This window comes from Portunus trituberculatus, chromosome 19 (assembly GCF_017591435.1).
Source record: "Portunus trituberculatus isolate SZX2019 chromosome 19, ASM1759143v1, whole genome shotgun sequence".
Classification (NCBI taxonomy): domain Eukaryota; kingdom Metazoa; phylum Arthropoda; class Malacostraca; order Decapoda; family Portunidae; genus Portunus; species Portunus trituberculatus.
In genome coordinates, this window is record NC_059273.1 from 3,170,001 (window position 1) to 3,197,500 (window position 27,500).

Sequence of the window (27,500 nt, forward strand, 5' to 3'; positions counted from 1 at the left end):
CAACGTGGTGAAGAGCAGCGAAGATGACGTGCTGCAGATGATAAGGTGAGGATGAGATGGTGGAGTGTGAGGGTGAGAGGGAATAATGTGGTGGTGCATGTGGTGTTTATTGAGGGTGTGTTATACTGATAGGATAATGGATTTTGTTTATCAAGGGGTTTTTTTATACCATGTGGGCTTTTCACGGGAATTTATGGGCTAAAGGGGATATTTTTGGGGTACCTTCTATCTCAAAGCACACCCGCTAGGAAACCGTTTGAGGGTGAATGTGTGTGATGGGCATTTTATCTTATATAAGAGGGGAAAGCTGGCCAAGAGAAGCAAAAACTATGCAGATAAAGGCCCACTGAGTTGCCAGTCCTCGAACAGGATTAAGAGAGTGTTTTATTAACCCCCCTCCAGTACTGGGACACATTTTTTTTTTTTTTTTTTTTTTACGATTTTGAATGTAAGACAATTTTATTTACATTAGGAAGGTTCTATGGAGGTCAGAAGATTAATGGCCACAGTCTTCCACTATTTCAATCCCCCCACATAAGTTTCTGAAGCTTAATGAAATCGCCAAATAGTAAGCAGAATGAATATGAAAACTCGACACGGTACTGAAAGGGTTAAGGATGTGTGATAGATGGACAGGTAAACGGATTTTGTTTTAGGGTGTGTGAGGGTGTGTGTCCTTTTCTGAGGAGGGAATAAAGTGAGGGTGTTTGTAGGTGTGTGACAGATGGATGGTGTTTATTCAGGATGTGTGTGGGTGTGAGAACATTGAATAAGGATATGTGAGGGGAGGTAAGGTGATGGTGTGTGTACTTGTGTGAGAGGAAATAAAGTGAGAGTATATGTGTGTGTGTGTGTGTGTGTGTGTGTGTGTGTGTGTGTGTGTGTGTGTGTGTGTGTGTGATAGTTAATTAATTGACCACAATCACTCACAACACAAATTAATATAAACTACTACTACTACTACTACTACTACTACTAACACAGCATCCCTAACACACCCCAAACTCCACTAAACTGACGCCAGAACTCCAAGACCTCACTCAAAATCTGACCCAAACACCTGAAATCCTCCTTTGACACGCATCCTTTATCCTACAGAGAGTGCGGGGACGTCCTACCTTTGGAAGTGTATCGCAGAGGAGTGTCCAAGCATCCTAGGGGACTTGTGAACGGTTACACCCCTTCCGCAGCTCTCCTTCCGCCCCCCATTAACGACAACGATAGCCATCCTCGCAAGAAACTCAGTCACATCTCCTTCACTTCAGAGGTAGGACGAGGACTTAGTGTATGACGTAATCTGTAGAGCATTACGTCACTGTCCTGAGTCCTGATTGGCTGGAGGAGTTTAAGCCGGCCCTCTGATTGGCTGAAATTGCCCGGGTGATTTTGTTATCTGATTGGTTGGTTTTGGGGTTTGGGCTGATTTAAGGTCCATATTTCTCGTTTCCCCGTCCAATCTGAGGTTACTTTTAGCAGAATCTTGTGGAAGTCAGTGGAGTTTCTAAAGTGTTTTCATGAGTACGGTAACTGAGCAGGGATTATTTACCGTCTTAGAAAAAGGTCCCATGAGAATCCATTTAGTTGTCCTCGATCTTTCTGTGTCTGATCTAGGATACTTTTGGCAGACACTAGTGGAATTCAGTAGTTCTCAACGGTGTTTTCTTAATCAGTGATAGTTTTGACGAGAATTAGACAAAAATATCAACCATAAGAACCTAATCAGTCATCCTTGATCTTGCTAGGATACTTCTAACACGATCTAGTGAAAAGAGCAGGAATTTTCAAGAGTATTTTCACTAATAATTAAACAAGGACTATTTACCCTTAAAGAACAGAAAACACTAATAAGAACTCCAATTACTCGTCTAACCTTTGCTCCTAATTCAAGAACATTGCAGTTTAAGAACACATGATTATTTGATAAGAGATGTGTTGCTTCGTGTGGTAGTGTGTTGAGGTATGTTCCGGTGCTTGGACTGACGTGGCAGGTAACAGACGGGTCCTGGGCAGATATGAGACAGGTGTGTGACGGAAGTGTTGGCGGGTATGCGTTAGTGTGCCAAGAGGGTGAATCTGACGAGGGGAATATGATGGTGACCAAAAAAGAAAAAAGAGAATGATACCAGTGTAGACATGTGAAAGGTTTGGGAAGAGTGAAAGGGAATGAATACTCCAGTTAACCTCTCCAGCTTAATCATAGACGCTTGGAAGTTGTGCAGGAGTAAATTACAAGGCTGAGTGTTGATTCTATGCCATTTATATTCAACGGCGTGAAAATAAAAGGATAACTGGGTGAAAGAATACATGTCATTACAGAAGGAGAAGATTACAGTTTGCGTTCTCGGCTTTGAAATGAAGCTATTTTTTACTCTTATAATTTCCAAGGCCAGGAAATTATAGCGAGTTGCAGAGAGAGAGAGAGAGAGAGAGAGAGAGAGAGAGAAACTTAATTACCTACTTCATCATCGTCATCATTAGCGCACCTCACGCCCCTCATAACGAACACCTGTGCACCTGAGACTTAAGGTAGTTTAGTGTGATTAATCGTAACCCTTGTCTTGACTCACCTGTCCTTCACTAATTAGCGTTAATTGTTCCCGTAACGAGCCAGTAATTTATCAGTATTCGTCCTACACTCAAATATTCCCATGTATTCCTATGTAGCAGTATTCCTGGTAGTATTAAGGAAGAAAATGTATCAAAATGTATCACTCCTATTTCACTTTCCTTTTCCTATCAGCTAAATCATCGCTATTAATTTTCACCCTTATCTCCTCCTAAGTATGGCTGTTTTCTGTCTGTAGTGTATTTTGTATAAGTATATTTTTAGTTTCTATGTGTATTTTTTTTTGTATATATTGTACACATCAGATTTATTATTATTATTATTATTTTTTATGTTGTATCTTGCTTTACTTTGTTCTTTTCGTTGTATTTCATTAGTTTGGTGTACATGTGCTTTGTGTATCTGTGTTTTCGTTTGTATATGTTGTAAATACACAGCCAAAGATGTATTTTTTTGTTTGTGTTTTTTGTTCCTTTCTTTTTTTTTTTAGTTTTATTGTGTTTAGTTAAGAGTATCAAGTAATATTATTGTCGTAGTTATCATTGTTTTTGTAGGTAAAGCACTGGCTATTAATTTTTACTTGTTTTTTTGTGTGTTTTGGTTTATCCTGCTGACACACACACACACACACACACACACACACACACACACACACACACACACACACACACACACACACACACTTTATTACTCATCTTTTACACAACATTCTCTCATTTCCATTTCTCAGCATAACCTCAAAAAAAAAAAAAAACATACATAATTACATACAAAATCATCAAAACAGCCAATGGTAGGTGCACTTCACTCACACTAACCCAAAACCCGCTTTCCCAAACATTCCGGCGTCTCATCCTCTGCTAACATGCTCTAGTGCAACCCATTCGAGTCATCAAAGGGGTGTTTTCAAGATTACCGGAATAGTTTACCATGCACTCCGTCTCATTAGTGGGAAAACGACTCATGAGAACTCCACGTAAGCTTGTAATCAGATGCACTTTGCTCTCTCACCGCGTCTGTTTCCCCAAGGCCACAGAGATGCCTAGTGTTTTACCTGTCGATAATGTGAAAATCATGTTCATTTGTCACTACCATCGTAAAAACACCATTAAAACCTGTTAAGCTTCATCTAGATAATGGAAACTACAGTGGAGGTGCGGGGTATATGAGACTTATCCTCCTTTTCCTATCTCTTTCTTTCTTCCTTTCGTTTTTCTCTCTTTCTCTCCTTCAGTTTATAAAAAGATACCAATAATCTATACAGAAGTACTATATTTACTACTGCTCACCGTTTATTCATCTACAAATTTATTCCACTCTTTTATTTACGTAGTGAGTCAGTCATACCTTCAAACATCGCTGTCATATTTAACCCACTCCTCCCACACAACAGTAGGTAGAAATCTGCTTATCCTCCTCCTTATACAAACAATCACTCCTATTTTACTTTCCATTCCCTATCAACTAAATCACCGCTATTAATTTTCACCCATACGTCCTCCCAAGTAAAGCTGAGAAACGCAATTAGCGAAATATTAAGCGATTCAGTCTTATCAACGGGGCAGTCAGGAATCATTCAGTTTCTCTTTCCCGAGCGTGGCGTGGATGGTGATTGTCTGTCTCAATATTTTGCAAGTACTAGTGTATTTGCAAGTTCTGGGGTCGCTATGGCTATCCAGGGAGAAGGTGAGTGTTCCGTGGGTGCTGGAGAGGAGTGAGAGTGAGACTGAAGGTGCAGGAAGGGAGTTTTGAAGGTGTAAAGAGTAATAGACATAGTGAGATGCTGTGTAGAAGATGGGAGTAGTGGTGGCCGATCTCTCCTCCTGTTTTCTTTTTTTTTATGTAAGAGGGAAACTTGGCCAAGAGAAATAAAAACTGCGGTAAAAAAAAAAAAAAGCCAACTGAGGTGCCGGTTCCCAAACAGGTTGAGTGAGATGTAGTTAGAAGTGATCGTGTGTGTTTGTTCCTTTCATCATTTATTCATCTCTTCTTACTTCCATCTTCATCTCTTCATTCTTGTTATCTTCCTTCTTACGTATTTCATTTCTTCCCGATTTTCAAGTCACAATAGAAATGAGTCATGTTTCTCTCTCTCTCTCTCTCTCTCTCTCTCTCTCTCTAATTCTAAACTTTGCTTGAAGAATGTGTTTTTTTTTTTTTCTATTACGTGTCATTTCCCGCATCAGATTATCCTTCCTTTCGTTGTTTATCTGTTCTTTATCCTATTATCTCTTTTTATTAGTCATCTTTATCATGTCAGTTTTCATTGAAGTGAATTGTCTTGTTATTCCTGACTACCATTACTTCAATCCTACCACCACACTCCTCTCTTCCCTCCCTCTCAGTAGCAGTCTCTCAGGAGTCAAGATACAATGGATATTAAAAGCGTACCTATTAATTGTTCGTTACCCATTAATTGTTTTGCGTCTCTTATAATATTGCCTATTGTTTTGTGTTAAGTTCTCAATTATACTCTGTCTCGTGGTTCTTTATGGGTTACGAGAGATGAGGTGGTGATGGTGGTGGTCTTGTTCGATGAGGTGGTGAAGGTGTTGTGGTGGTCTTGTACAGCTGTTTCTCCACCGTTTGGTTTGTTTATATCCAGGCCACGTTCATGTAGTGATTCTCCTTAACGCACACGCACACACGCACGCACGCTCTCTCTCTCTCTCTCTCTCTCTCTCTCTCTCTCTCTCTCTCTCACACACACACACACGTAAAGGCATTTTTTTCCTCTCTCTCTCTCTCTCTCTCTCTCTCTCTCTCTCTCTCTCTCTCTCTCTCTCTCTCTCTCTCTCTCTCTTCCCCATTTAACTCTGCTAGTTCTATTTTGCATATACACTGGGAAGAGAAGAGAGAGAGAGAGAGAGAGAGAGAGAGAGAGAGAGAGAGAGAGAGAGAGAGACCCCCACTTGTTACCGGGGCTTCCATAAAAGAGAAGAAACGCAGACCTTCCAAAACCAAAATCCAATTCAGTTCTGACTCGACCTTTCACACCCCGCCCCTCCTTTCCCTTCCCCTCCCCTCTCCTCCCCTCTCCTCCCTTTCCTCCCTTCCTCTCCTCCCCTTCCTCTCCTCCCTCCTTCCTCCCTCCCATCCCTCCTTCCCATTCCCTCCTGTCCCATTCTCTTCCTTCCCCTCCCATTCCCTTCACCCTCCCCTCCCCCTCCCTCTCTTCTCTTTTCTCTCCCATCCCCTCTTCTCCTCTCCCTTTCTCCTCCCTTCTCTTCCCTCCCCTTCTCTCCCCTTCCCTTCTCTTCCTTCCCCTTATCTCCTCTTCCTTCTTTCCCTTCCCTTCTCTCCCCCTCCCCGTAATTCCGTATGCATAGAAAGGCGCGAAGAACAGGAGAGGTGAGCGCTATTGTAACAGGGAACAAGGAAGAACTGGCAGGTAAAGGAATGAAAATATTAGCAGAATGAAAGCACTTTATTCTAACAACCTTGAGATATTTGTGTTATGAAAGCCTTCTATTCTAACAAGGGTAGAAGCACTAACAAGCAATTAACTCCTTCACTGTGGCGCGTAACAGTTCCCGGGGACACAAACAGTACGTGAGGGTTTTATAAGCAGCTACAGGAAAGTTATCGATGGAAAAATATACAGTCCACATTTTTTTTTTTTTTTCGATGTTTTAAGACTGGCAGTGGCTGAAGAAAAATGTAAAAGTGTCTTAGAGCGATTGGTAATTAACCCTTTCAGTACAGGAACGCGTTTTTATCATGATTTTTTGGTGTGATTAGACCATTTTATTAATATTAGGAAGGGTCTATGGAGGTCTGAAGATTAATGGCCAAAGTCTTTACTATTCAAATCCCCACATAAGTTTCTGAAGCTGTTTAAGATCACCAAAAAGAAAGCAGAATAAACATGAAAACGCGTCATGGTACTGAAGGGGTTAAGGATAGGTGGACCAAGCGGCTGTCAAAGGGTTAAGAAGAGAAGAGACAGCAATATCAGATCAGTGGAGGGAAATTTTGACTACATGAAACTGTTAACGAGGGAACAAGCACAGGCGAGTAATTAAATATGAACTTGAGGAAAACACTTTATTCTGACGAGGGAAAGCAGGAAGAACAAACATTTAGGAACCAAAATATCTAAACAGTATGAGGACATTCTATTTAAAGGTGAAAAAATACCAACAAGCAATTAGGAGTGATTTTCTTTTATTTCATCTTAATTTTCAGATTTTTATTCATTGATATTACTAAAATTCTAACTATTTCATTTTCTGTTCTTCTACTTCTCTCTCTCTTTTTCCCTGTACATCCCTTCCTTCTTCTCTCTCTCTCTCTCTCTCTCTCTCTCTCTCTCTCTCTCTCTCTCTCTCTCTCTCTCTCTCTCTCTCTCTCTCTCTCTCTCTCTCTCTCATTTATTTACCTTTTTATATTTTTCCTACCTCCCTCCCTCTCCCTCCTACAATTATTCTCTCTCCCTTTTGTTTTTCCCTCACATTTTCTCACATATTTTTCCTTTCTTTACTTTTTTCTTCACACGCATATTCTTTTTTTTCGTATTTTTTCGTATAATTCTTCTTTTTGATGTCGTTTCCTCTTCCTTTGATATTTTATTCTTATTTCTTCCTCTTTTTTTCTTTTCTCTTATTTTTCTCTTCCTTTACCTGTCCCCCTCGTTTATTGCACACTTTTCTCTCCTATTTTTCCTCCACGTGTTTACTGTTTATCATCTCCACTTTCTCTCTTCCACTTTGTCTCTCTCACGCCCCTCATAACATGCAAACTCCATTTTCTTTTTCTTTTTTCTTACCTTGGTGACTTTATCTACATCTTTTGCACGTCCTTTCATCACCCTTACTCTTTCCCTACCTTCCTTTCACCCATTTATTTTCCCTCCCTCACTCAATTTGCTATCAGCTTTCATAACTTCCCTTTTCTTCATCTTCTAACACGTATCTCCTTCTGTTATCTTTATCGTCATCTTTTGTATACTTTCATCTTCATCTGCCTTTATCTTATCCACTTATTGTTCTTCATGTCAATCTTCTACCACCTGCATAACCTTTCTTTCTGACCTTAATGCACGCACCTCTCATCCTTGTCTCCCTTTCTAAACCTTCTACCCATTCTTCTGCCTCTCACCTTCACTTAACTTCCCTTGACTTTAATACACGCACCTCTCATCCTTGTCACCCTTTCTAAACCTTCACTCTTACCCATCCTTCTGCTCCTCACGTCCAGCAGAACGCCGCTGAGGACCGCCAGACGCTTGTGTTCTCCGTCATCAACAGCGAACAAGCTTTTAGTAACACGTGTCGCTTCGGAGTGGAACGCTATCTGATTCCCCTTACCTTCCGCGGGGACTTGATCACCACCACGCAACACCAGCAGCTCTTCAACAACATGGACCAGGTAATGAAGTTTAATGAAGGCCAGACTGAGTGGGGAGGGAAAACAAGAGGGTGTATAGAGGAGGTAAAAATGAGGGAAAGGGGAGGGTGTATTGGGTGACTGTGTACAAAGGGATGGTTAGTATGGAAGGGTCAGGGAAGAAGGTGATGGATTGGGTCAGCATGGGAGAGGTGAGGTAAGGTGGAAAGGAAATGGTTAGAGGTTTATCAGCATGGCATGACAGGTGATATAGTAAGTAAACAAATAAACAGGTGGCGATAGAAGATAGAAATATGTAGTTAGACGTGTTTTATAAAAGGGAATGCCACGTGTGTTATGTTTTGAAATCAAAGAAAGGGTTAACTGACTGGTTGAAGAAGTTAGTTATGCATTGAAGAATATTAGGCGAGGAAAAATTAAAAAAAAACAAAATGAAAAAAGATAATCATATAAAGAAAGAAACATACTAATTCATAAGATAGTAATAATTCTAGAAGATGGAGATACAAGATTTATATAAGAAAACTAAAAAAAAAAATGCTAACTAATAAATTATAAAAAAAAAAAAACAAGACGAAAAAAGTGAAGGGAAAGAAGAAAAGATGATAGTGATTTCAGAAGACGGAGATGGAGAGGGGAAAATGAGAGGGTTAAGAGGTCATCAAATAAATCGAATATTTGAAATGAGGGGAAAGAGGAGCGGCGGGATGATGAAGGGCAGGTAGTTTCCGTAAATTATTGGGGAGGGAGGGAAAAAGAGGGGAAAAAATGGAAAAGTACAACTAACAAGGTAAAAAAAAAAAATTGAATGTTTATGAGCTCATGTTTCAATACGAGAGAGAAAAAGGAAGGAGGAAATTTAGGAGGGAAGAAAAGAGGTGACGAGAAAAGAACGAAGGGAGAATGAAGAAAAGAAAAAAGAAGAGGTGAGAAGAAAGGAATAAAAAAAAGAAGAGGGAAGGAGGAGGAGGAGAAGGAGGAGGAAAAAGAAATGAAAATGAGTGTAGGACAGACGAGGAATAAAGAGAAGAAGAAGAGGGGAGAGATAGAAGGGAAAAGAAGACTAAAGAGAGAGGAATAAAGTGAGGAGAAGGTGAAGGAAAGGAAGAAGGAATGGGAGGAAGAAAAGAAAAAAGATGGGAGAAGAGAAGGAGGAGAGAGGAATGAAAATGAATATAGGACAGACAATGAATAAAGAAAGAGGAAGAGAAGAAGAAGAAGAAGAAGAAGAAGAAGAAGAAGAAGAAGAAGAAGGAGGAGATGATAGTTATTAAAGTTAAAAGAGATGGAAAAAAAACGAAAAAATCGAAAAAATCAGTAATGAAAAACCACAAAGGAGAAGGCATGAAAATTCCCAGGGAAAAAAAATAGGATTACAATAAAGAAAACGAGATTGAAGAAGGGAAAAAGGGGGAAAAAAGCAACAAAGGAAGAAGATATAAGAGACACAAAGGACATTAGATAAAAATAGGCATAAAAAATAACTCACATTTTTCCCTATCATCAATAGAGAATTCTGCAGATTACAGAGAAGAAGAGGGGAGAGAGAGAGAGAGGGGATGATGGGAGAGAGAGAGAGAGAGAGAGAGAGGGGAAGGGGGAGGAGATTATAAGCACCATATTTAGATCAAAACTCGAGGAAAAAAACAAAGAAAAAACAAAAAAATCGAAAAGGAAGAAACTTAATAACGAAGAAAGAGGGGAAAGAGAGGAAATAAGACGAGAAATGGAAGGTGGAAGTAAATGGATTCTGTTTTAGGCATATTGACCAAGTGAGGGGAAAGGGGAGTGAGGGGAGGAGAGAGCATGGCTGCCGAGGGGAAATATAAGCTGGTAAAACAAGGGAAGGTGTAAGAGGGGAAACGAGAAGTCAATTTGAAACCGTATTTTGAGGTAACATTATACCAACAAAGGGGAAACAACAAGGGGAACCAGGTGTGTTTCTCCTTTATCGGCGGGAGCAGGTGAGGGGAGAGAAAAGGAATTGAGAGGAAAAAAAATGAGGGAAGTTACTGAGAGAGGGAAAGAATGGAGAGAAATCGGGAAAAGAGGGGAGAGATAGGAGGGGAGAAGAAGACTGAAGAGAGAGGAATAAAGTGAGGGAAAGGAAGAGGGAATGGGAGGAAGAAATGAAGGATAAAAAGGAGAAAATTGGGAGAGGAAGAGTAAAAAGAGAGAAGAGGGGAAAGAGGAGTGAGGGCAGGTGAGGGGAAGAAGACAGAGAAAACACATACGTAGAAAGAGGCATGAAAGGAGGTGAGAGGAAGGGGAGAGTAAAAGGTGAGGGGAAGAAGGGAGGTGAGGGGATAAGGGAAGTGAGGGGAGATGACCCACATACACCTGGAAATCACGTAGTGGGGAGTAATTTGCCTGCACGAGATAACGCAATTATGTTATGGTAATGAGGGGCAGGTGACCATTATTGTTGAGGTGGTGGTGGTGGTGGTGGTGGTCGTGGTGGTGGTGGTAATGGTGGTAGCGATAGTGGTAGTATTAGTGATGGGTGTTGCGAAGAATCAGATATAGAAATTGACTTGTATTGGATAGTAATAGTAGTAGTAGTAGTAATAGTAAAAGTAGTAATAATAGTACGTAGTATGAAAAAAAAAATGAATAACTAGATAATAATTTACCAGTATATAGAAGCAATAGTTGTTGTTATTGTTGTTGTTTTTTTTCCGTATCATTCTGACCCCCTCTCTTCCACAGCTGATGGACCTGTCGGAGACCCTGGTGGACCGCCTCATGGGGAACACTGACGACACAATAGGGGACCGTGTGGGGATGGCGTATTATCAGCTGGTTAGTACTCTCTCTCTCTCTCTCTCTCTCTCTCTCTCTCTCTCTCTCTCTGGATGATTAATTAACAGGCTACAACATTTTCATATATTTTTTGTCCCCCAGTGATAAAAATAAAGGCAGTTTATCACATTTTTTATTGGTTTAGTTATTTTTGTCTTTTAAAGGTTAATTTGTTGTTTGTTAGTGATAATGTTATGTGCGTTAAGAGAAATTGGTGATTGTGGTAAGGTCAATAATTTCAGATCGTTATTTTTAAGTTAGCCTGCCATTAAAAGTACCGTTTTCTCTTAATTTTTTCTTATTTTTCAATAGTTACTAAATATGTCTAGATTATTATTTTTTTTTTTATTAGTGTGATATTTAGAGCACAGTTTTCTTCATATATCATCAAAGTTTATTAAAACCAGCAGTAGTTATTGTTTTACTATATTTTATCATGAAAAGTACCGTTTTCTCTAGCATACTTTCAGGTGTTAAGGGTAACTATTTTTCCCCTCCATCCCTCAGTTAATTAGGCACTTCATTAATTAAACTGCCTGGGGTGGGCGCTTTTAATTATTCTTCATTGTAACATTGGAAGTCTGAATATTAAAGGCGTATGTAACTGAATATACTGAATAACATCATCTGAATCCTGAATTGAGTGGATATTAGGATTATTATGTTTTGACTGATTGACTGACTGATTAGGTAACTGACTGACTGACTGACTGATTGGATTCTTTACATCTACACATACTAATTGACCGAGTGATATTTGACATACTAACTACTACTACTACTACTACTACTACTTACTACTACTACTACTACTACTACTACTACTTCTACTAAACATCAACAAGTACTACAACAATAACAACAACTACTACTATATACTACAACTACAACCACTACAACAACTACTACTACTACTACAACCACAACCATTACAAATACTACTACCCACCACCACCACCACCACTATCGCTACCCGCAGGTGGAGGAGTTGGTGCAGCAATACACACAGTACCTGGCCGGTCTTCCCGAGGCTGACCAGGTGCTGGCCCTCAAGCTGCAGGAACAAGACTTCAACGAGTTTCTGCATGAGCCGCCTGTGCCGAGGAAGAAGCCAGACATCACCGCCTTCATTCACAAACCCGCCGAGGTGAGAGAGAGAGAGAGAGAGAGAGAGAGAGAGAGAGAGAGAGAGAGAGAGAGAATTCTGAAACGTTATGCTCTCTCGAAGGCCCACGTAGATGATTTGTCTGGTTCTCACGAGTGTTCTTTCTGTTAATCATTTAGAAATCTTGTTAATGTCGCTAGAATTATAGAAAGAGGCTTACAAACCTTATGACTTGAACTAGAAGCTTTTGAAAGTAATGAGGGATGTTGTAGAAGTGTTTCAGAGAGAGAGAGAGAGAGAAAGCAGGGTCTCGCGAGCCCCCAACGGTTCATAGATTTCCAGGGGTACTTATATTGCTGATCTAATAATACACCATTGCATATCGAGTTAGGTGCGTATTTAGATGCACTTTGCTCCCCCACCACGACTATCTTCTAAGGTCCACAGAGATGGCTAGCGGGGTTTTCAAGAATGCCGAGTGTCTCTTCTGTTAATAATGTACAAAGCTTGTCACTCTGCCTCTAAAACCGTAGAAACACCTTAAAAATTCGTGTAACTATAAGATAAACCCTCTTGAAGTAGTGAAGATGAATCAGAGAAGTGAGAATACGAGCCTTTAGTGTCAGTCATTAAATTAACATAGTGTTCGATGTCTGATTACTAGACGTTCAGGTGAATAGTTTTACAACTCACGTAGTTCTGAAGGAGAGAATGATTGATAACTCTTGATATAAACCATTCTATTTTATATTATCTAAATTTTACATCAAGTTTGTCAATACCATCGTATTCTTTACTAACGGAACAGTTGGTCCCTCTGTAACTCGTCAATGAAATGGTTGGTAAGCATGAGCGCTGCCATTTTGTAGGATGTTTCAGTAGATGCTCTGAAGCAGTAAAGCACTTGTTCGGTGCCTGGCTGGCCGTCACGTGCTCAGCCACGGCTCAGCGCATGATCCTCCCAAAAGTGGTGAACAATTGCGATATTAGACGAGGACAGCCGATGTCTCTGTATATGTAAAAGGTTTCTGTTCATTATCATTCTTGTATCATTAAGATCTCTTACTCGACTCTGAGCCATGAAGCAGGTTTCGAAAAATGTGTGTATGTGACTATGTGTGTGTGTGTGTTGCCTCAAACCTATCCCAAGCTATTATCTTCCTGTCTCTTCAGTCTTCCTTATAATGTCACGTATGTTCTCAAACCAACACCACGCAGCACAACTTACCCACGCATCCTTCCATCTAAAGAGACGATAACATGACGAGTTAGCGACCTTCATTATTGTTAAAGTGGCGTCCCTGCATCTCTTCCTCTTCCCTCCCTCCCTTCCTCTCCCTATAAAGCTCTGCCTACTTCTTGACTCTTAAACCCACTCATGCATTCTTCCCACCTTAAAGAAGAAAACGTGACGAGTTAGTGAGTTTCATTATTGTTATCTGGAAAAGTGGCGTCCCTGCATCTCTTCCTCCTCTCTCCCTCCCTCTCCCTACAAAGCTCCGCCTACTCTTGACTCTCCGATTACTTGTAACCTTAGTTATCCCGCGGACACTGTGACGAGGCGCTGTGAGTGGTAAGTCCCCATTTTTCTGTCTAATTTATTGTTTTCTTTCAGTTTGTCTTTGTGATTTGGTCAGGTTTTATTTGTTATTCGTTTTGGCATCGCATCATTGGTGGTTTTGGGAATTATTGTGTCACGTGGTATAAATTTGGAGATGATCATGTGGGGAGTATTGAAATGATGTGATTTTCGTTTCTCGATTTTATTTTGATGATTTTTTCTTTATATCTAAATAATAAAATCTCTTTATACAATTATCACCACCACCACCACCACTACTACTGCCACCACCGCTACTACTACTACTACGACGCTATTACTACTACTACTACTACTACTACTACTACTACTACTACTACTACTACTACTACTACTACATCAAATCACAACACCACTTGTATATATTCATCCCACCCTCTCTCTCTCTCTCTCTCTCTCTCTCTCTCTCTCTCTCTCTCTCTCTCTCTCTCTCTCTGATCGAAACACCTATAAAGACACCCAAATACTCAAACTATCACTGCAATACACACCCATACAGTCCCATACACTAACCCACCATCTCACCTTATTCTCTCCCATCATGCAATATAGTTTAAAGCCTGTCTCGGAGCAGAGTTCATTAATTTAGGTCGTTTAGTTGCCAGGGTGTAGAATTAAGCCAAAATTTATAGGGTGTGTTTACAATGATGACTTAACCCTTTCAGTACCATGACGCGTTTCCATATTCATTCTGCTTACTATTTGGTGATTTTATACAGCTTCAGAAACTCATGTTGGGATTGAAATACTGAAAAGTGTGCTCATTAATCTTCTGACCTCCATAGACCCTTCCTAATGTCAATAAAATGGTCTAGTCATACAGAAATCTTAAGGTAAAAATGTGTCCCAGTACTGAAATGGTTAAAATGACACATATCTCACCCCCGGCGCCTCTCCCACAGCACCTGCGTGAGATCCTGGGCCTCCTGACGCAGGTGTACACTACGTCAGCAGGTCACCCCGACAACGCTCACCTGGACGCTGTGCTTGACCGCCTTAAGGTGACCACGTAACCTTTGCTCCTCACCTTCACTCACTCACCTACATTTTAATCCAGCTTTCTATTGCCTCGTCTTGGTATTTTATTAATAGTAGTATTGCAGTAGTAGTGGTAATAATAATAGTAGTAGTACCAGTAGTAGTAGTAGTAGTAGCAGTAGTAATAATAATAATAGTAGTACCAGTAGTAGTAATAGTAGCAGAAATGGTTGTTGATGTTGTTTTAGTAGTAGTTTTATTATTATCATCATCAGTAGTAGTAGTAGTAGTAGTAGTAGTAGTAGAAGCAGAAATGGTTGTTGATGTAGTTCTAGTAGTAGTTTTATGATCTTTCTTACTAGTAGCAGTAGTAATAGTACCAGTAGTAGTAGTAGCAGAAGTAGCAGTAGTAATAGTACCAGTAGTAGTAGTAGCAGAAATGGTTGATGTAGTTCTAGTAGTAGTTTTATTACTATCTTAGTTAGTAGTATTAGTAGTATATTGTAGTAGTAGTAGTAGTAGTATAGTAGTAGTAGTAGTAGTAGTAGTAGTAGTAGTAGTAGTAGTAGCAGTAGCAGCTGTTGTTACTGTTGATTCAGCAGCAGTAGTAATATTAATAAATTTTGTTGTTTTGGTTTTATTGTAGTAGTTGTAGTAGTAATAGTATTGGTAGTATAGTTTTCATCAGCAATATATATCAACCTTTATTTATTTACAGCACATTATCCATTTTTTTCTCCTTTACAGCACATTACCCATTTTTTCCTCCTTTATTTACAGCACATTACCCATTTTTTTCATTTACAGCACATTACCCATTTTTTTCCTTCATTTACAGCACATTACCCATTTTTTTCCTTTATTTACAGCACATTACCCATTTTTTCCCTTTATTTACAGCACATTGCCCATTTTTTCCTTTATTTACAGCACATTACCCATTTTTTTCTCCTTTACAGCACATTACCCATTTTTTCCTCCTTTATTTACAGCACATTACCCATTTTTTTCCTTCATTTACAGCACATTACCCATTTTTTTCCTTCATTTACAGCACATTACCCATTTTTTCCTCCTTTATTTACAGCACATTACCCATTTTTTCCTTTATTTACAGCACATTACCCATTTTTTTCCTTTATTTACAGCACATTACCCATTTTTTTTCCTTTATTTACAGCACATTACCCATTTTTTCCTCCTTTATTTACAGCACATTACCCATTTTTTTCTCCTTTACAGCACATTACCCATTTTTTTCCCTTTATTTACAGCACATTACCCATTTTTTTCCTTTATTTACAGCACATTACCCATTTTTTTCTCCTTTACAGCACATTACCCATTTTTTTCCTTCATTTACAGCACATTACCCATTTTTTTCATTTACAGCACATTACCCATTTTTTTCCTTCATTTACAGCACATTACCCATTTTTTCCCTTTATTTACAGCACATTACCCATTTTTTCCTTCTTTACAGCACATTACCCATATTTTTTTCTCCGTCTAACATGGCACTGTGTAAAATTCAAATACGTTTTCTATTTTATTTATTTCGTTTCCTTTCTTTTTTTTTCTTTCGTGCAAATATTTTCGTCCCCTACTGCGTCCTTTTTTTTTTTTTTTTAACTTTCTGTATTCATTTTTATTCGTTCATTTGGAATTTTGTATAGTAACATTAATATTCATCCATGTGCCTTTATCATTTGTATTTTCTGCGTGAATTCACCAAAAAAAAAAAAAAAAAACATTCCAAATCTATAGCTTTTTTTTTTTCAAATTAACGAGAAAGAATATTGAGATGCTTAGAGATAACTTAGGAATACGATGTAGTTATAATTCACTTCTCTATAATAGTTTTTTTTTCTCTCTCATTTCTTTTAAGCTTTCATTGCAACGTTTTATTGCAAGTTCACAGCAGCGTTTTATTTGTTTCATTCCCTGCAGTGTGCATTAGTATGTATTTATGTATGCATTCTCTCTGTGCCTGTGTCGTAACCTCTCTCTCTCTCTCTCTCTCTCTCTCTCTCTCTCTCTCTCTCTCTCTCTCTCTCTCTCATATAAAAAAATAGAATAGAATAAATAGATAAATAAAAGACAAAAATTGACGGCTAATCTACACGAGCCAACTTCACTCTCCCTCTCACTCTCCCTCTCACTCTCTCCCTCACTCTCCCAACAGACATGCTACCGGGGCGTCACCAGCCAGCAGAACATCATGGAGCCGTCACCCCCCGCCCACATGCCGCCCCCGACCGCTCTTCAAACACCACCACCCACTACCAAAGCTAGGCCCGCCCCCCTCCTTCGCCCCCCACTCATCTCTGTGGCGGACATTGAACAGAGGCTCGTGTTCACCAAGTTTACGCAGGTATTTGGTGGAGAGAGAGAGAGAGAGAGAGAGAGAGAGAGAGAGAGAGAGAGAGAGAGAGAGAGAGAGACGAGTAGGAAAAAGAAATTAAAAAAAAAAAGAAAGTGAAAGAGAGAGAAAGACAGTTTTAAGAGCAGAAAGGGAGAAAAGTAGAGAGAGAGAGAGAGAGAGAGAGAGAGAGAGAGAGAGTACTACTATACATTTCAGCGGTGGACAAGCGGTGTTTTTTGCAGATATCTCCTAAACGAATCGTTGGATGAGTATGATATTTCAACACACTACCTTGAACATCCATTTGTAATTTATGGTTAACATACCACAGTGCTATATGTGTTATGTGAGGAGTTTACTCGTGAAAAATAACACAAAGCCGACGAGTCATGTTGACGCATTCCAATGAAAGTGTGGTTCCCCCACACCACACCCAAACCATTCCTAACCACTACTACGTCTATCTGCAAAAAACACCGTTTGTCCACCGCTGAAATGTATAGTAGTTTGTCTGTCACTGATTATCAAGACACACACACACACACACACACTCACACTCTCACTCTCACTCTCTCTCTCTCTCTCTCTCTCTCTCTCTCTCTCTCTCTCTCTCTCTCTCTCTCTCTCTCTCTCTCTCTCTCTCTCTCTCTCTCTCTCTCTCTCTCAGTGCAGTGCAATTAACACGTTCATAATTTTTTCTGGCCTTGATAATTGTGTTTCTGAATTTTACCGACAATTGTAGCTTATCTTCCAGAGAGAGAGAGAGAGAGAGAGAGAGAGAGAGAGAGAGAGAATGAGCTCACTCCTAACTATGTATCTATTTTGAGATAGTGAAAAAAAAATAAGATAGAAAAATTATGCATTGAGCTCCGTGTCGAGAGAGAGAGAGAGAGAGAGATTTCGCGGGATATTTATCATTCCTTTCTAGTTTGTATATGTTTTTTTTTCTTTCCTTTTCTACTTTTCTCAATTTTTTGGTTCATACATAATAATCCTGTCTCCTTACAGTCCTCTCTCTCTCTCTCTCTCTCTCTCTCTCTCTCTCTCTCTCTCTCTCTCTCTCTCTCTCTCTCTCTCTCACCCATTATCCTTCACCAAAGAAGTGCTTCCATTATTTTTCACAGCCTCTGAACAACCCCTTAAGCGGCAGCCACCTATACCACTTACTCTGCATCTTCTCCCTCCTCTCCCTCCCTCCCACTCCCCTCCCACTCCCCTCTCACTCCCCTCTTCTTCGTTCTTGCCGTTATTCCTTATTTTTCATGTCTAACACCCGATAAGTAATTTTGATCATTCTCTCTCTCTCTCTCTCTCTCTCTCTGGTAATATTGTCTGTTTTTACTTTTCTTCTTGTATTCATTCGTCTCTTATTTTTCAACGTAATCTTTTTAGTTTTTTAGTTTTTATTTGCATTATTATTCGTATTTACTCCTTTACGAATGTTGTTTGTTGTTTACTCACTCACTCACTCACTCACTCCCTCGCAGCCTTTCCGCCTCAACGATGGCAAGAGGCAGTGGGTGTTTGGCGGAGAGCTCTACAAGTTTGAGGGGCGCCACCTGAAGCAGTACTGGGCGATGCTCTTCACTGACCTGCTTCTCTTCACCAAGATCAACAGGGACCGTGTTATCTTCGTCATGGAGGACCCCGTGCCCCTCGCCTCCGTGTGCCAGGCGATTTTCAATGTGAAGAAGAAAGGTGGGTGGTGGTGGTGGTGTTGGTGGTAGTGGTGGTGGTATTAATGATGGTGGTGGTGGTAGTAGTGATGGTGGTGTTAGGTGGTAGTGGTATAATGGTGGTGGTGGTTGTTGTGGTGGTGGTGGTGGTAGTAGGGGTTATCAGAATAATGTACGAGACACACAGATTGATGGTGATTAGGGAAGCAGGTTTGTAAGGTAGTAATTGTTGTTGTTGTTGTTGTTTGTGTGTGTGTGTGTGTGTGTGTGTGTGTGTGTGTGTGTGTGTGTGTGTGTGTGTGTGTGTGTGTGTGTGATTATGTACCTCCCTCTTGCAGACACTTCATATCACTCGACACGCCACTTACAGAAAACAAAACAAAGACTTCAACGACTGCGTGCCTCTCCACCTGTTACCACCACCACCACCACCACTACTACCACCACAACAATAACAACAAAGAAACAAAAATAACACATAATTACTTTGTCCACCCTTTCATTAAAAAAATCAACATTAATTACACTTTTTTATCCATTGCTTTACTCTCTACCCCTCTCACTCTCCCTTCCCTCTCCCCTCTCACAGCCACAGAGTTCCGCCTCATAGTGGACATAGGAGTGAAAGTGCCGGGCTCCGAAGCAGGGTACCTCTCCTCTCCCGCCGGCTCGCGACGCCGCCGTGGCTCCACCACCTCCAACTCCTCCTCGGGCCGCGCCAACAAGAGGACACTGGTCATCCGCGCCCCCACCATTGACCTGAAGGCGACATGGAACAACCTCATCAACCGCCAGCTGTGAGTAGAGAGAGGGAGAGGGAGGGGTGTAAGAGAGAGAGAGAGAGAGAGAGAGAGTGTGTGTGTGTGTGTGTGTGTTCATTTTTCATTTCTACTCTTTAATCTTTACTTTAGAACTACTACTACTAACGGTGCTACCTTTACTACTACTTCTATTACTACTACTACTACTACTACTACTACTACTATTAGAGCCTTTTTTGCCAACGTTTTCTTACCAGTAATTAATAATTTGTATGTATCTGGCAAGAATTATCCCGTCACGTCATGGCTGCCTGGCGGGAAACACAGCCAGTAATTAATAATTTGTATGTATCTGGCAAGAATTATCCCGTCACGTCATGGCTGCCTGGCGGGAAACACAGCCCGCCACAAACAGTCATAAGTGTTCATGTGGGTGTGGCGGTGAGTGGGTGGAATGTCACTAGCTGGGAATATTCGAACGGCAAAATTACTGTTTCCAAGACAATACAGTGGTACCGATTGCGTCTATACGGCTTATTACAGCAGTCTGCTTAGCGTTTACAGCGTGGCATGCCTTGTAAGTACAGTGCAGATGTCTGATAGGTTAGCTAAGTTAGGTTAGGTTTTATGTCCTTATCGATCATGGCTCCATCGTTTAGATTATGTTAGGTTTACGTCCTTAAACACACACACACACACACACAGGAGGAGGCTGAGTGGAGTGACGGATATGGAAGAGCCTGAGAGGAGTAGGTGGATGTGAGAAGACTGAGACGGATAAGTACACACACACACACACACACCAGAAATCACGCGAAAATAAGTGAATAACCATCAAAATAACTCAAAATAATAAGGGAGGAGAAGGAGGAGTCGCTGCCATCTTGGTTTTCAGCTCAGGTCTCCCCCGCCGCCATAATGGACTGGCCCGACACGGATATTATTTCTTTTTTTCTTTAACCTAAGCTAAACTTATTTCTTTAACTTTTAAGTAAGATGTCAAGGTTTGTGAGAATGTTTAGTGATGGTTTAAGTGTTTTCCGTGTGTGCGTGAAGGGAGAGGTGTCGGGTGTGAGGTGGTGTGTGTGTATAAATCAGTGGTGTTTTTTCCGGTTATTTTCTTATACTGCCCAGTACAAGATTTTTATTTCAATTCCTGGTTACGATTTTATTGCCTCAAAAAATCCTTCATGCTTTTCTTAGCGTTTTTCTTGCCTGGTGAGTTAAACATTATGGTCTTACAAAACTTTTTAGGCCCGTTAAAAATAAAAATAAGTGACGAGGTTATATTTTTCATTTCTTTCATTTCACTTACTAGATACCTTTAAATAGTTTTATAAAATTGTTCAGATATTTTAAAAGTATTTTCTGGTTGTGATGAAACAGATTTGTGGACTTTATAATATTTTCTTTCCATTTTTGTGTTCCAATATTTTTTTAGATAAGTCTTAAATTCTTTTCATTATTACTGAGGTTTCAAATTTTTTCATACTCCCGGCATTAGTTAAAGTACATGGCAAGTCTGAATATATAAAGCATTCCCTTCTAGCTCCATTTTTTCGAGGTGTCAATTTTGAAATTAATCGAGTTACGTATTTTGGCGGGTCTCCTCAGCTGGTGACCTCATCATGGCGGCCATTGCGGGTCGGTGCTGGTGGGAAGGAGGGAAGAGTGTGAGCCCGCCTTGAGCTAAACAACCGTGCAACATGTCCTATTTATTAGTTTTTGCCTTTTTGTGAGCATTTTTGGTTTGTGTCCTTCAGTGGTTGTGAGTGAGAGTGAGGGGAGAAGCTGGGAGAGTAAGGAAGCGCGTTTGTATCCAGGAAACCTTGACTACCGTGTTTTTTGTTTACTTAGATTGCCTTTTGAGTGTTTTATGATTCTCCCAGTTGTTGTGAGAGATGAGGCTGGGAGAGAGTGCAAGGAGAGTGAGGGGGTGTCAAACGAGAGCGAGTATCTTATTCACTCTCTCACTCATCTACCTACTCACCCACTCAGCCATCCACACACCAGTTCACCCACACATTCAGTCATCCAACCACCCGTGTGTGTGTGTGTGTGTGTGTGTGTGTGTGTGTGTGTGTGTGTGTGTGTGTGTGTGTGTGTTTTTATCCACTCATCCACCACACACTACCTACAGGCCCACCCGCCCATCCATCTACCCATCTCCTCCCACTAACTCACCAAAGCGCAGTTATTCATCCATCACTCCACCTAAACTCACCGTGCCATCCACCTACCAACCCAACTATCCCTACCATCCACCACAGCGTCATCACAAATTTAATGAAGTTAATCACAAAATAACACGTTTTCTCTTAATGAAACACCATTTTCTCTCAAAGAGTTTATGGGGTAACTCGCGTAAAATGATTTCCGACCATCGCGCAGTAAAACAACGCTTCAATTACCGGGCTCTCACTACTCATGCTAACATTGTCTGGTGATTACTCTATTACTTAGCTTTAGTGGTGATGCTTCCCTGCCTCCTCACTTCACGGGGCGTAATCAGCTGTAATAAGGCTGGGATTTACGGCGTCTGCTTAAGCCCTTCAGTACTGGGACGCATTTTTATCCTGGTTTTTGGGTAAGATTAAACGATTTTATTTACCTTAGGAAGAGTCTATGAAAGTGAAAAGAATAATGGCCAGAGTCTTCACTATTTTAATCCCCACATAAGTTACTGAAGCTGTATAAAATTACCAAATAGTAACCAGAATTAATATGGAAATGCATCCTGGTACTGAAATGGTTAAAAGGATTCTGTGTTAAGATTTTAGTGCTGGGAATTGACTTGGTTAGATTAAATTAGGTTAAGTTCCAGTAGTAGTGTTTAGGTTTCTTGTTGTGATGGCCCTTCCTTTTAGCAACTTTTGGTGAATTAGCATGATTACTGAAAAACAAAAGCGAGGATATGCGAAAATTTGAAGGTGTGTATGTAAACTAGAGTAAAATATAATCAACGTTGAGTGATCCTGGAGTGATTGAGAGTAGACTGCATGTAAAATAGATGGAATTTATGGTGTGTTTTCGTGATTACTTACGAGAAATACGATAGAGAAAATGTACATCGATGTGAGTGAGTAGATATATAAACTAGTGGTGATGTTATTAGTACTTCACGATTGATTGACATGGAATAGACGGGTGAGAGATAAAGGCAACTTGTGTTATCATGAGTTGGTTGATGATGATGGTGATGGGTTTAGAAAGACAGCTGATGATGATAATGTTGAGTGAGCGAAAGACGAGAGACGAAGATTGTGGTGATAAGGAAAGGAGATGATAGTGAAAAGAGGTGAAGAATGGTAATGGTGATGAAAATAGACGAAAGATGATGAAGATAGTAATTATATGAGAGAGAGAGACACGAATGATAATTATGCTGCAGATGAAGAGGAATGATGGTGAGGAGATGATGAAAGATGATGAAAAGAATAATATGCGAAAAACACGAATAATAATGATGACGAAAAGAGGTGAGGAGTAATGAAGATAATACTAACACGAGAAACTAGCAAAACAAATCACATTAAGAAAAAACAATGAAGATTAAAGAGAAACAGGAATAATGATGACAAATAGATTAAGGTTTTTAAAGGTTTCAAAGGGGTTTTAGGGTGTTTTAAGGGTGCTTAAGGGTGTTTTAAAGGTTTCAAGTGTGTTTTAAAGGCTTCAAGGGTATTTTAAGGGTGTTTTAAGGTTTCAAGAGTGTTTTAGGATTTTTTTTAAGGTTTCAAGGGGGTTTTAGGGAACTACGCACTGCAAGAACGCGATGTATTGAGAGACCACCATCAAAACACTTTACATGAGGGACGGGAAGATCAAACTCGTGAAACTGACTCGAAGGAAAACCATAATGAGACTCGAAGGAAAACCATAAGAAGGAGGAAATATGTTGTAATGATTGATAGTAGATAAATAGCTTTAATTCACTGTATATTATGTCGATTTCTTTAACATGCTTAAGTGGAAATCATTAAGGTTTTCATGGGTATTTCCGCGTATCTAGTAACAGTGTGACAGTGATGGTGTACGAGGGAAAGAAAAAGATAGTAATGAAAATAAACACCTCTTCATTGATGATTTAGCAAGGATAATGTATACTCAGTGAAGGAAAGAAGAGAAAACTTATGAAAAAAATCTACAAATTACTGATGGTTTAACAAGATAATATAGTTTTTTTCTTTCTTTATTTGACTCTTAAGACAAAAAAAAAAATATGTTTAAAAATACGCTTTGATTTCCACCTACTTGAATCCCTTCAGTACCAGGACGTGTTTTCTCATTCATTCTTCTTACTATTTAGCAATTTCATACTGCGTCAGAAACGTATGTTGGGATTACAATTGTAAAGACTTTGTCCATTAATCTTCTGACCCCCATAGACCTTTCCTAATGCAAATAAGATCGTCTACTTATACCCAAACTCAAGGTAAAAATGCGTCCCAGTACTGAAAGGGTTAATTACCTTCTGAAAAACAAAATGGAAACTTAAAATCAACATCCTTGCTTTCTTTTACGTAACCTAGAAAAAAAAATAATAGAAAAATCAAGAAAAAAAATTGAAATAAAAATACGTGAATTCCAACCCCCTTCACCAGCCTATAGTGATAGAGAACCCTAGTCTTTCATCTCCAGCAGCAGGGACGTGTCTGAAAGAGTCACCTGGTTCGCCCTCGCCTCTTTAACTACCTAAATCACCCCGGGGCACACAAGTTACCCGTGCGTGACTCTGATCTTGTTTAGCGATCAAGGGAGGTGTGCCTTTGCAAATAATTTAGGGACAAATGGAGTGTTATCCCTGTGACTGATAATGTTTCCTCTCAGCCTCGTATTGTTGTCTCGAAGTTAGTGTGTGTTTCAAAAGGTGACTCTATTAATCCTCTTCAGTACTACGACGCATTTCCAAGTTGATTCTGCTTGCTATTTGGTGATTCTATACTGCTTCAGAAACTCATGTGGGGGAGTAGAGTAGTGAAGACTGTAGCCATTAATGTTCAGCCCTCCATAGACCTTTCCTAATGTCAATTATAGGGTCTAATCATACACAAATCTCAGGAAAAATTGTAGCCCAGTGAATTAGTGGTTTAAATGGTGGTGTTACAATAAATGGATGTGTTGAATGGTGATGCTACAATAAATGGGTGTGTTGAATGGTGATGCTACAATGAATGGGTGTGTTGAATGGTGATGCTACAATGAATGGGTGTGTTGAATGGTGATGCTACAATGAATGGGTGTGTTGAATGGTGATGCTACAATGAGTGTGTTGAATGGTGATGCTACAATGAGTGTGTTGAATGGTGATGCTACAATGAGTGAGTGTGTTGAATGGTAATACGCCCCAATGAATTAGTGTTTTGCATGGTGATTGTATTAAGTAGATGCTTTGAAAGGTGATGTCCTCCAATGAATCAGTGTTGTGAAAGGCGATACTACAAGAAGTCGGAGTTTTGAAAGGCAATATTCCTAATAATAAATCTGTGTTCTGAAATGCAGTGCTTGTCATATAAAGTGAGGAATTTAAAAAGCGTAGAAATAACTTTTGAATTAGTGTTTTGAAAGACGAAATTCCTAATACTTAAATGTGTGTTTTCAAAGATTATACCTGCAATAAAAAGTGTTGTTTGACAAATGTTACTTCTAAAATAGTTTTGAAACACGGTATTCTGCAGTAAGTTAGTGTTTTATAATGTGATACTCTGCAGTAAATTAACAAAAATGAAAATCGATACTCTACAATAAATAGGAGTTTTAAAAGGCGGTACTCTGCGATAAATAGTCTTGAATGGCGGTACTCTGCGATAAATAGTCTTGAATGGCGGTACTCTGCGATAAATAGTCTTGAATGGCGGTACTCTGCGATAAATAGTCTTGAATGGCGGTACTCTGCGATAAATAGTCTTGAATGGCGGTACTCTGTGATAAATATTCTTGAAAGGCGGTACTCTGCGATAAATAGTCTTGAATGGCGGTACTCTGATAAATAGTCTTGAATGGCGGTACTCTGCGATAAATAGGAGTCTTGAATGGCGAAACTCTGCAATAAATTAGTGTTTTGAAAAGCGGTACTCTGCAATAAATAGGAGTTTTGAAAGTCGATACTGTTACCAAAATGACGTTGTCGCTACCTAATTCACAGACGAAAGGTTAGTTATTCTTGTTGACGATTGTTAAAGAGTATAACTGGTTTGTGTGAAAGAAAGAACAGCAAAACACGGGTTATCCTTTGCGTGAAGTTCTCTCCTTATTTTTTTTCTTTTGTTGACTTTTACATTCATCCCTTTGTCTCCATACACACACACACACACACACACACACACACACACACACACACACACACACACACACACACACACACACACACACACACGTACACGTACACAAACTCTGCATTTCTTTTACAATTTTGTGTACATGATTCTTACCTCATCTTTAATTCATTCACTATTCTTCCTTTCCTTCCTCTTCCTTATTCTTTCCCCAACTCCCCCTTTCCCTCTCCCTCTCCCTCTCCCTCTCCCTCTCCCTCTCCCTCTCCCACCTTCACCAGTCCTCGCCGCCTTTCCCTCGTCACACAACCGCTAAAAAGTATAGTATATATATTCTATTTTACATATCTATAAAACTCTCTCTCTCTCTCTCTCTCTCTCTCTCTCTCTCTCTCTCTCTCTCTCTCTCTCTCTCTCTCTCTCTCTCTCTCTCTCTCTCTCTCTCTCTCTTATCATCTCCCATCTCCTCATTCTCATATATTCCTTATCGTTATTTCCTATCTCCGCTACCTGTTCTTATCACTTTTATTTGTTTTTTTTTTCTCTCTTTTCTTATCTTTCTCTCTTTCTATCTTTATTTTTTCATTTTTTTTTTTCTTTCTCTCTCTCTCTCTCTCTCTCTCTCTCTCTCTCTCTCTCTCTCTCTCTCTCTCTCTCTCTCTCTCTCTCTCTCTCTCTCTCTCTCTCTCACACACAATCTTTTGAATCGTATTACCCTTTTTTTTTTTTTTTATTCCCTTTCCTCTTTTTTCTTCATTTCCCTCTAAACCCGTGCCTCCTCCTCCTCCTCCTCCTCCTCCTCCTCCTCCTCCTCCTCCTCCTCCTCCTCCTCCTCCTCTGTAATCTCACCAAGTAGGGAAATGAATAAGTTATTTTTCTACAGAGGCTCCCCTAAGTTTATACCAAGTTTGGGTGACTCTAACGTCGCCCCTGAGTCACTGAGGCCTGGTGAGGGGGAGCGTAAGTCGGGGCATGAGTGTGTGAGTCTGTGAGTGTGAGTCAGAGATGAGTGACTATTTGTTTTTTTTTTTGTTTTTTCATCTTATTTTTGCGTCCGTGAGTCAAAATTGTGTCAAGGAAGGTGTTTCTTTTTTTTTTTTACACTTTTTTGCGGGGAGATTGAGTCAGTATGAGTGTGAGATGAGTCAGTCAGTCCATAAGCGACTTAACTTGTACTGTGTCTTTGGGTTAATGAGTCAAGTTGAGTCAAAATAAGACGTTTGTTATTTTTTTTTTTTACTTTTTTTTCTAAACGGAGCGAGTAGAAAAAGTCACTGTCAGTCATCTGGTGAGTGACTATAGAACGTGAATGAGTGAATGAGTGACTGAATAAACAGGTGAAATTACAAAGAAAGGACAGGTGTGGCTTTGTGTTTACCTGAGAGAGAGAGAGAGAGAGAGAGAGAGTAAATATTATGAGGAAGGCCAAAATGGTGGATGTGTGTCATGTTTGTTTGGAGTGAGTGAGTGAGTGTGAGAGAGAGAGTGTGTGTGAGTGAGTGAATATGAGCGAATAGTGATGAATGATAAAAAGGAAAGAGAGAAAGTGAATGACGGTGAATAAGGAAGAATTAAAGATAATATAGTGGATGAGTAAAATATTGAATGAAAATGAATGAATGAATGAAAGTAAATTGTATTATTGGAATTGAACGATGAGAGAGAGAGAGAGAGAGAGAGAGAGAGAGAGAGAGAGAGAGAGAGAGAGAGAGAGAGAGAGAGAGAGTCAAATTGAGTGAGTTATAGAATTGAGGGGATGAAATTCGCAGACCGAGAGAGAGAGAGAGAGAGAGAGAGAGAGAGAGAGAGAGAGAGAGAGAGAGAGAGAGAGAGAGAGAGAGAGAGAGAGAGAGAGAGAGAAATACACATCATAATAATAAAACCAACGGGACTAATTGGGAAGTGGAAGCACCATCGCGGGCACCATTACAAAATTCATTCTTTTTTCCGGAAACCTAATATTTTTTCCAGCATTTCCAGAAAAAAAGGTGACGAAATGGAGGAAGTTTTTAGGCCTAGGAAT

General features: G+C 39.9%; 1 protein-coding gene across 1 annotated transcript in view; it reads left to right on the forward strand.

Annotated features, from left to right (window-relative positions):
• LOC123505997 overlaps nucleotides 1-27,500 on the forward strand; it is a 120,051-nt gene that overhangs the window by 63,412 nt on the left and 29,139 nt on the right. The window contains exons 11-19 of the mRNA XM_045257805.1: nucleotides 1-45; nucleotides 1,099-1,267; nucleotides 7,769-7,936; nucleotides 10,625-10,717; nucleotides 11,697-11,864; nucleotides 14,325-14,423; nucleotides 16,586-16,774; nucleotides 18,253-18,463; nucleotides 19,031-19,238. The exon at nucleotides 1-45 is cut by the window's left edge and continues 118 nt beyond it. Of these exons, the coding sequence (XP_045113740.1) occupies nucleotides 1-45; nucleotides 1,099-1,267; nucleotides 7,769-7,936; nucleotides 10,625-10,717; nucleotides 11,697-11,864; nucleotides 14,325-14,423; nucleotides 16,586-16,774; nucleotides 18,253-18,463; nucleotides 19,031-19,238 (1,350 nt within the window). The remainder of the gene's footprint in view (nucleotides 46-1,098; nucleotides 1,268-7,768; nucleotides 7,937-10,624; nucleotides 10,718-11,696; nucleotides 11,865-14,324; nucleotides 14,424-16,585; nucleotides 16,775-18,252; nucleotides 18,464-19,030; nucleotides 19,239-27,500) is intronic.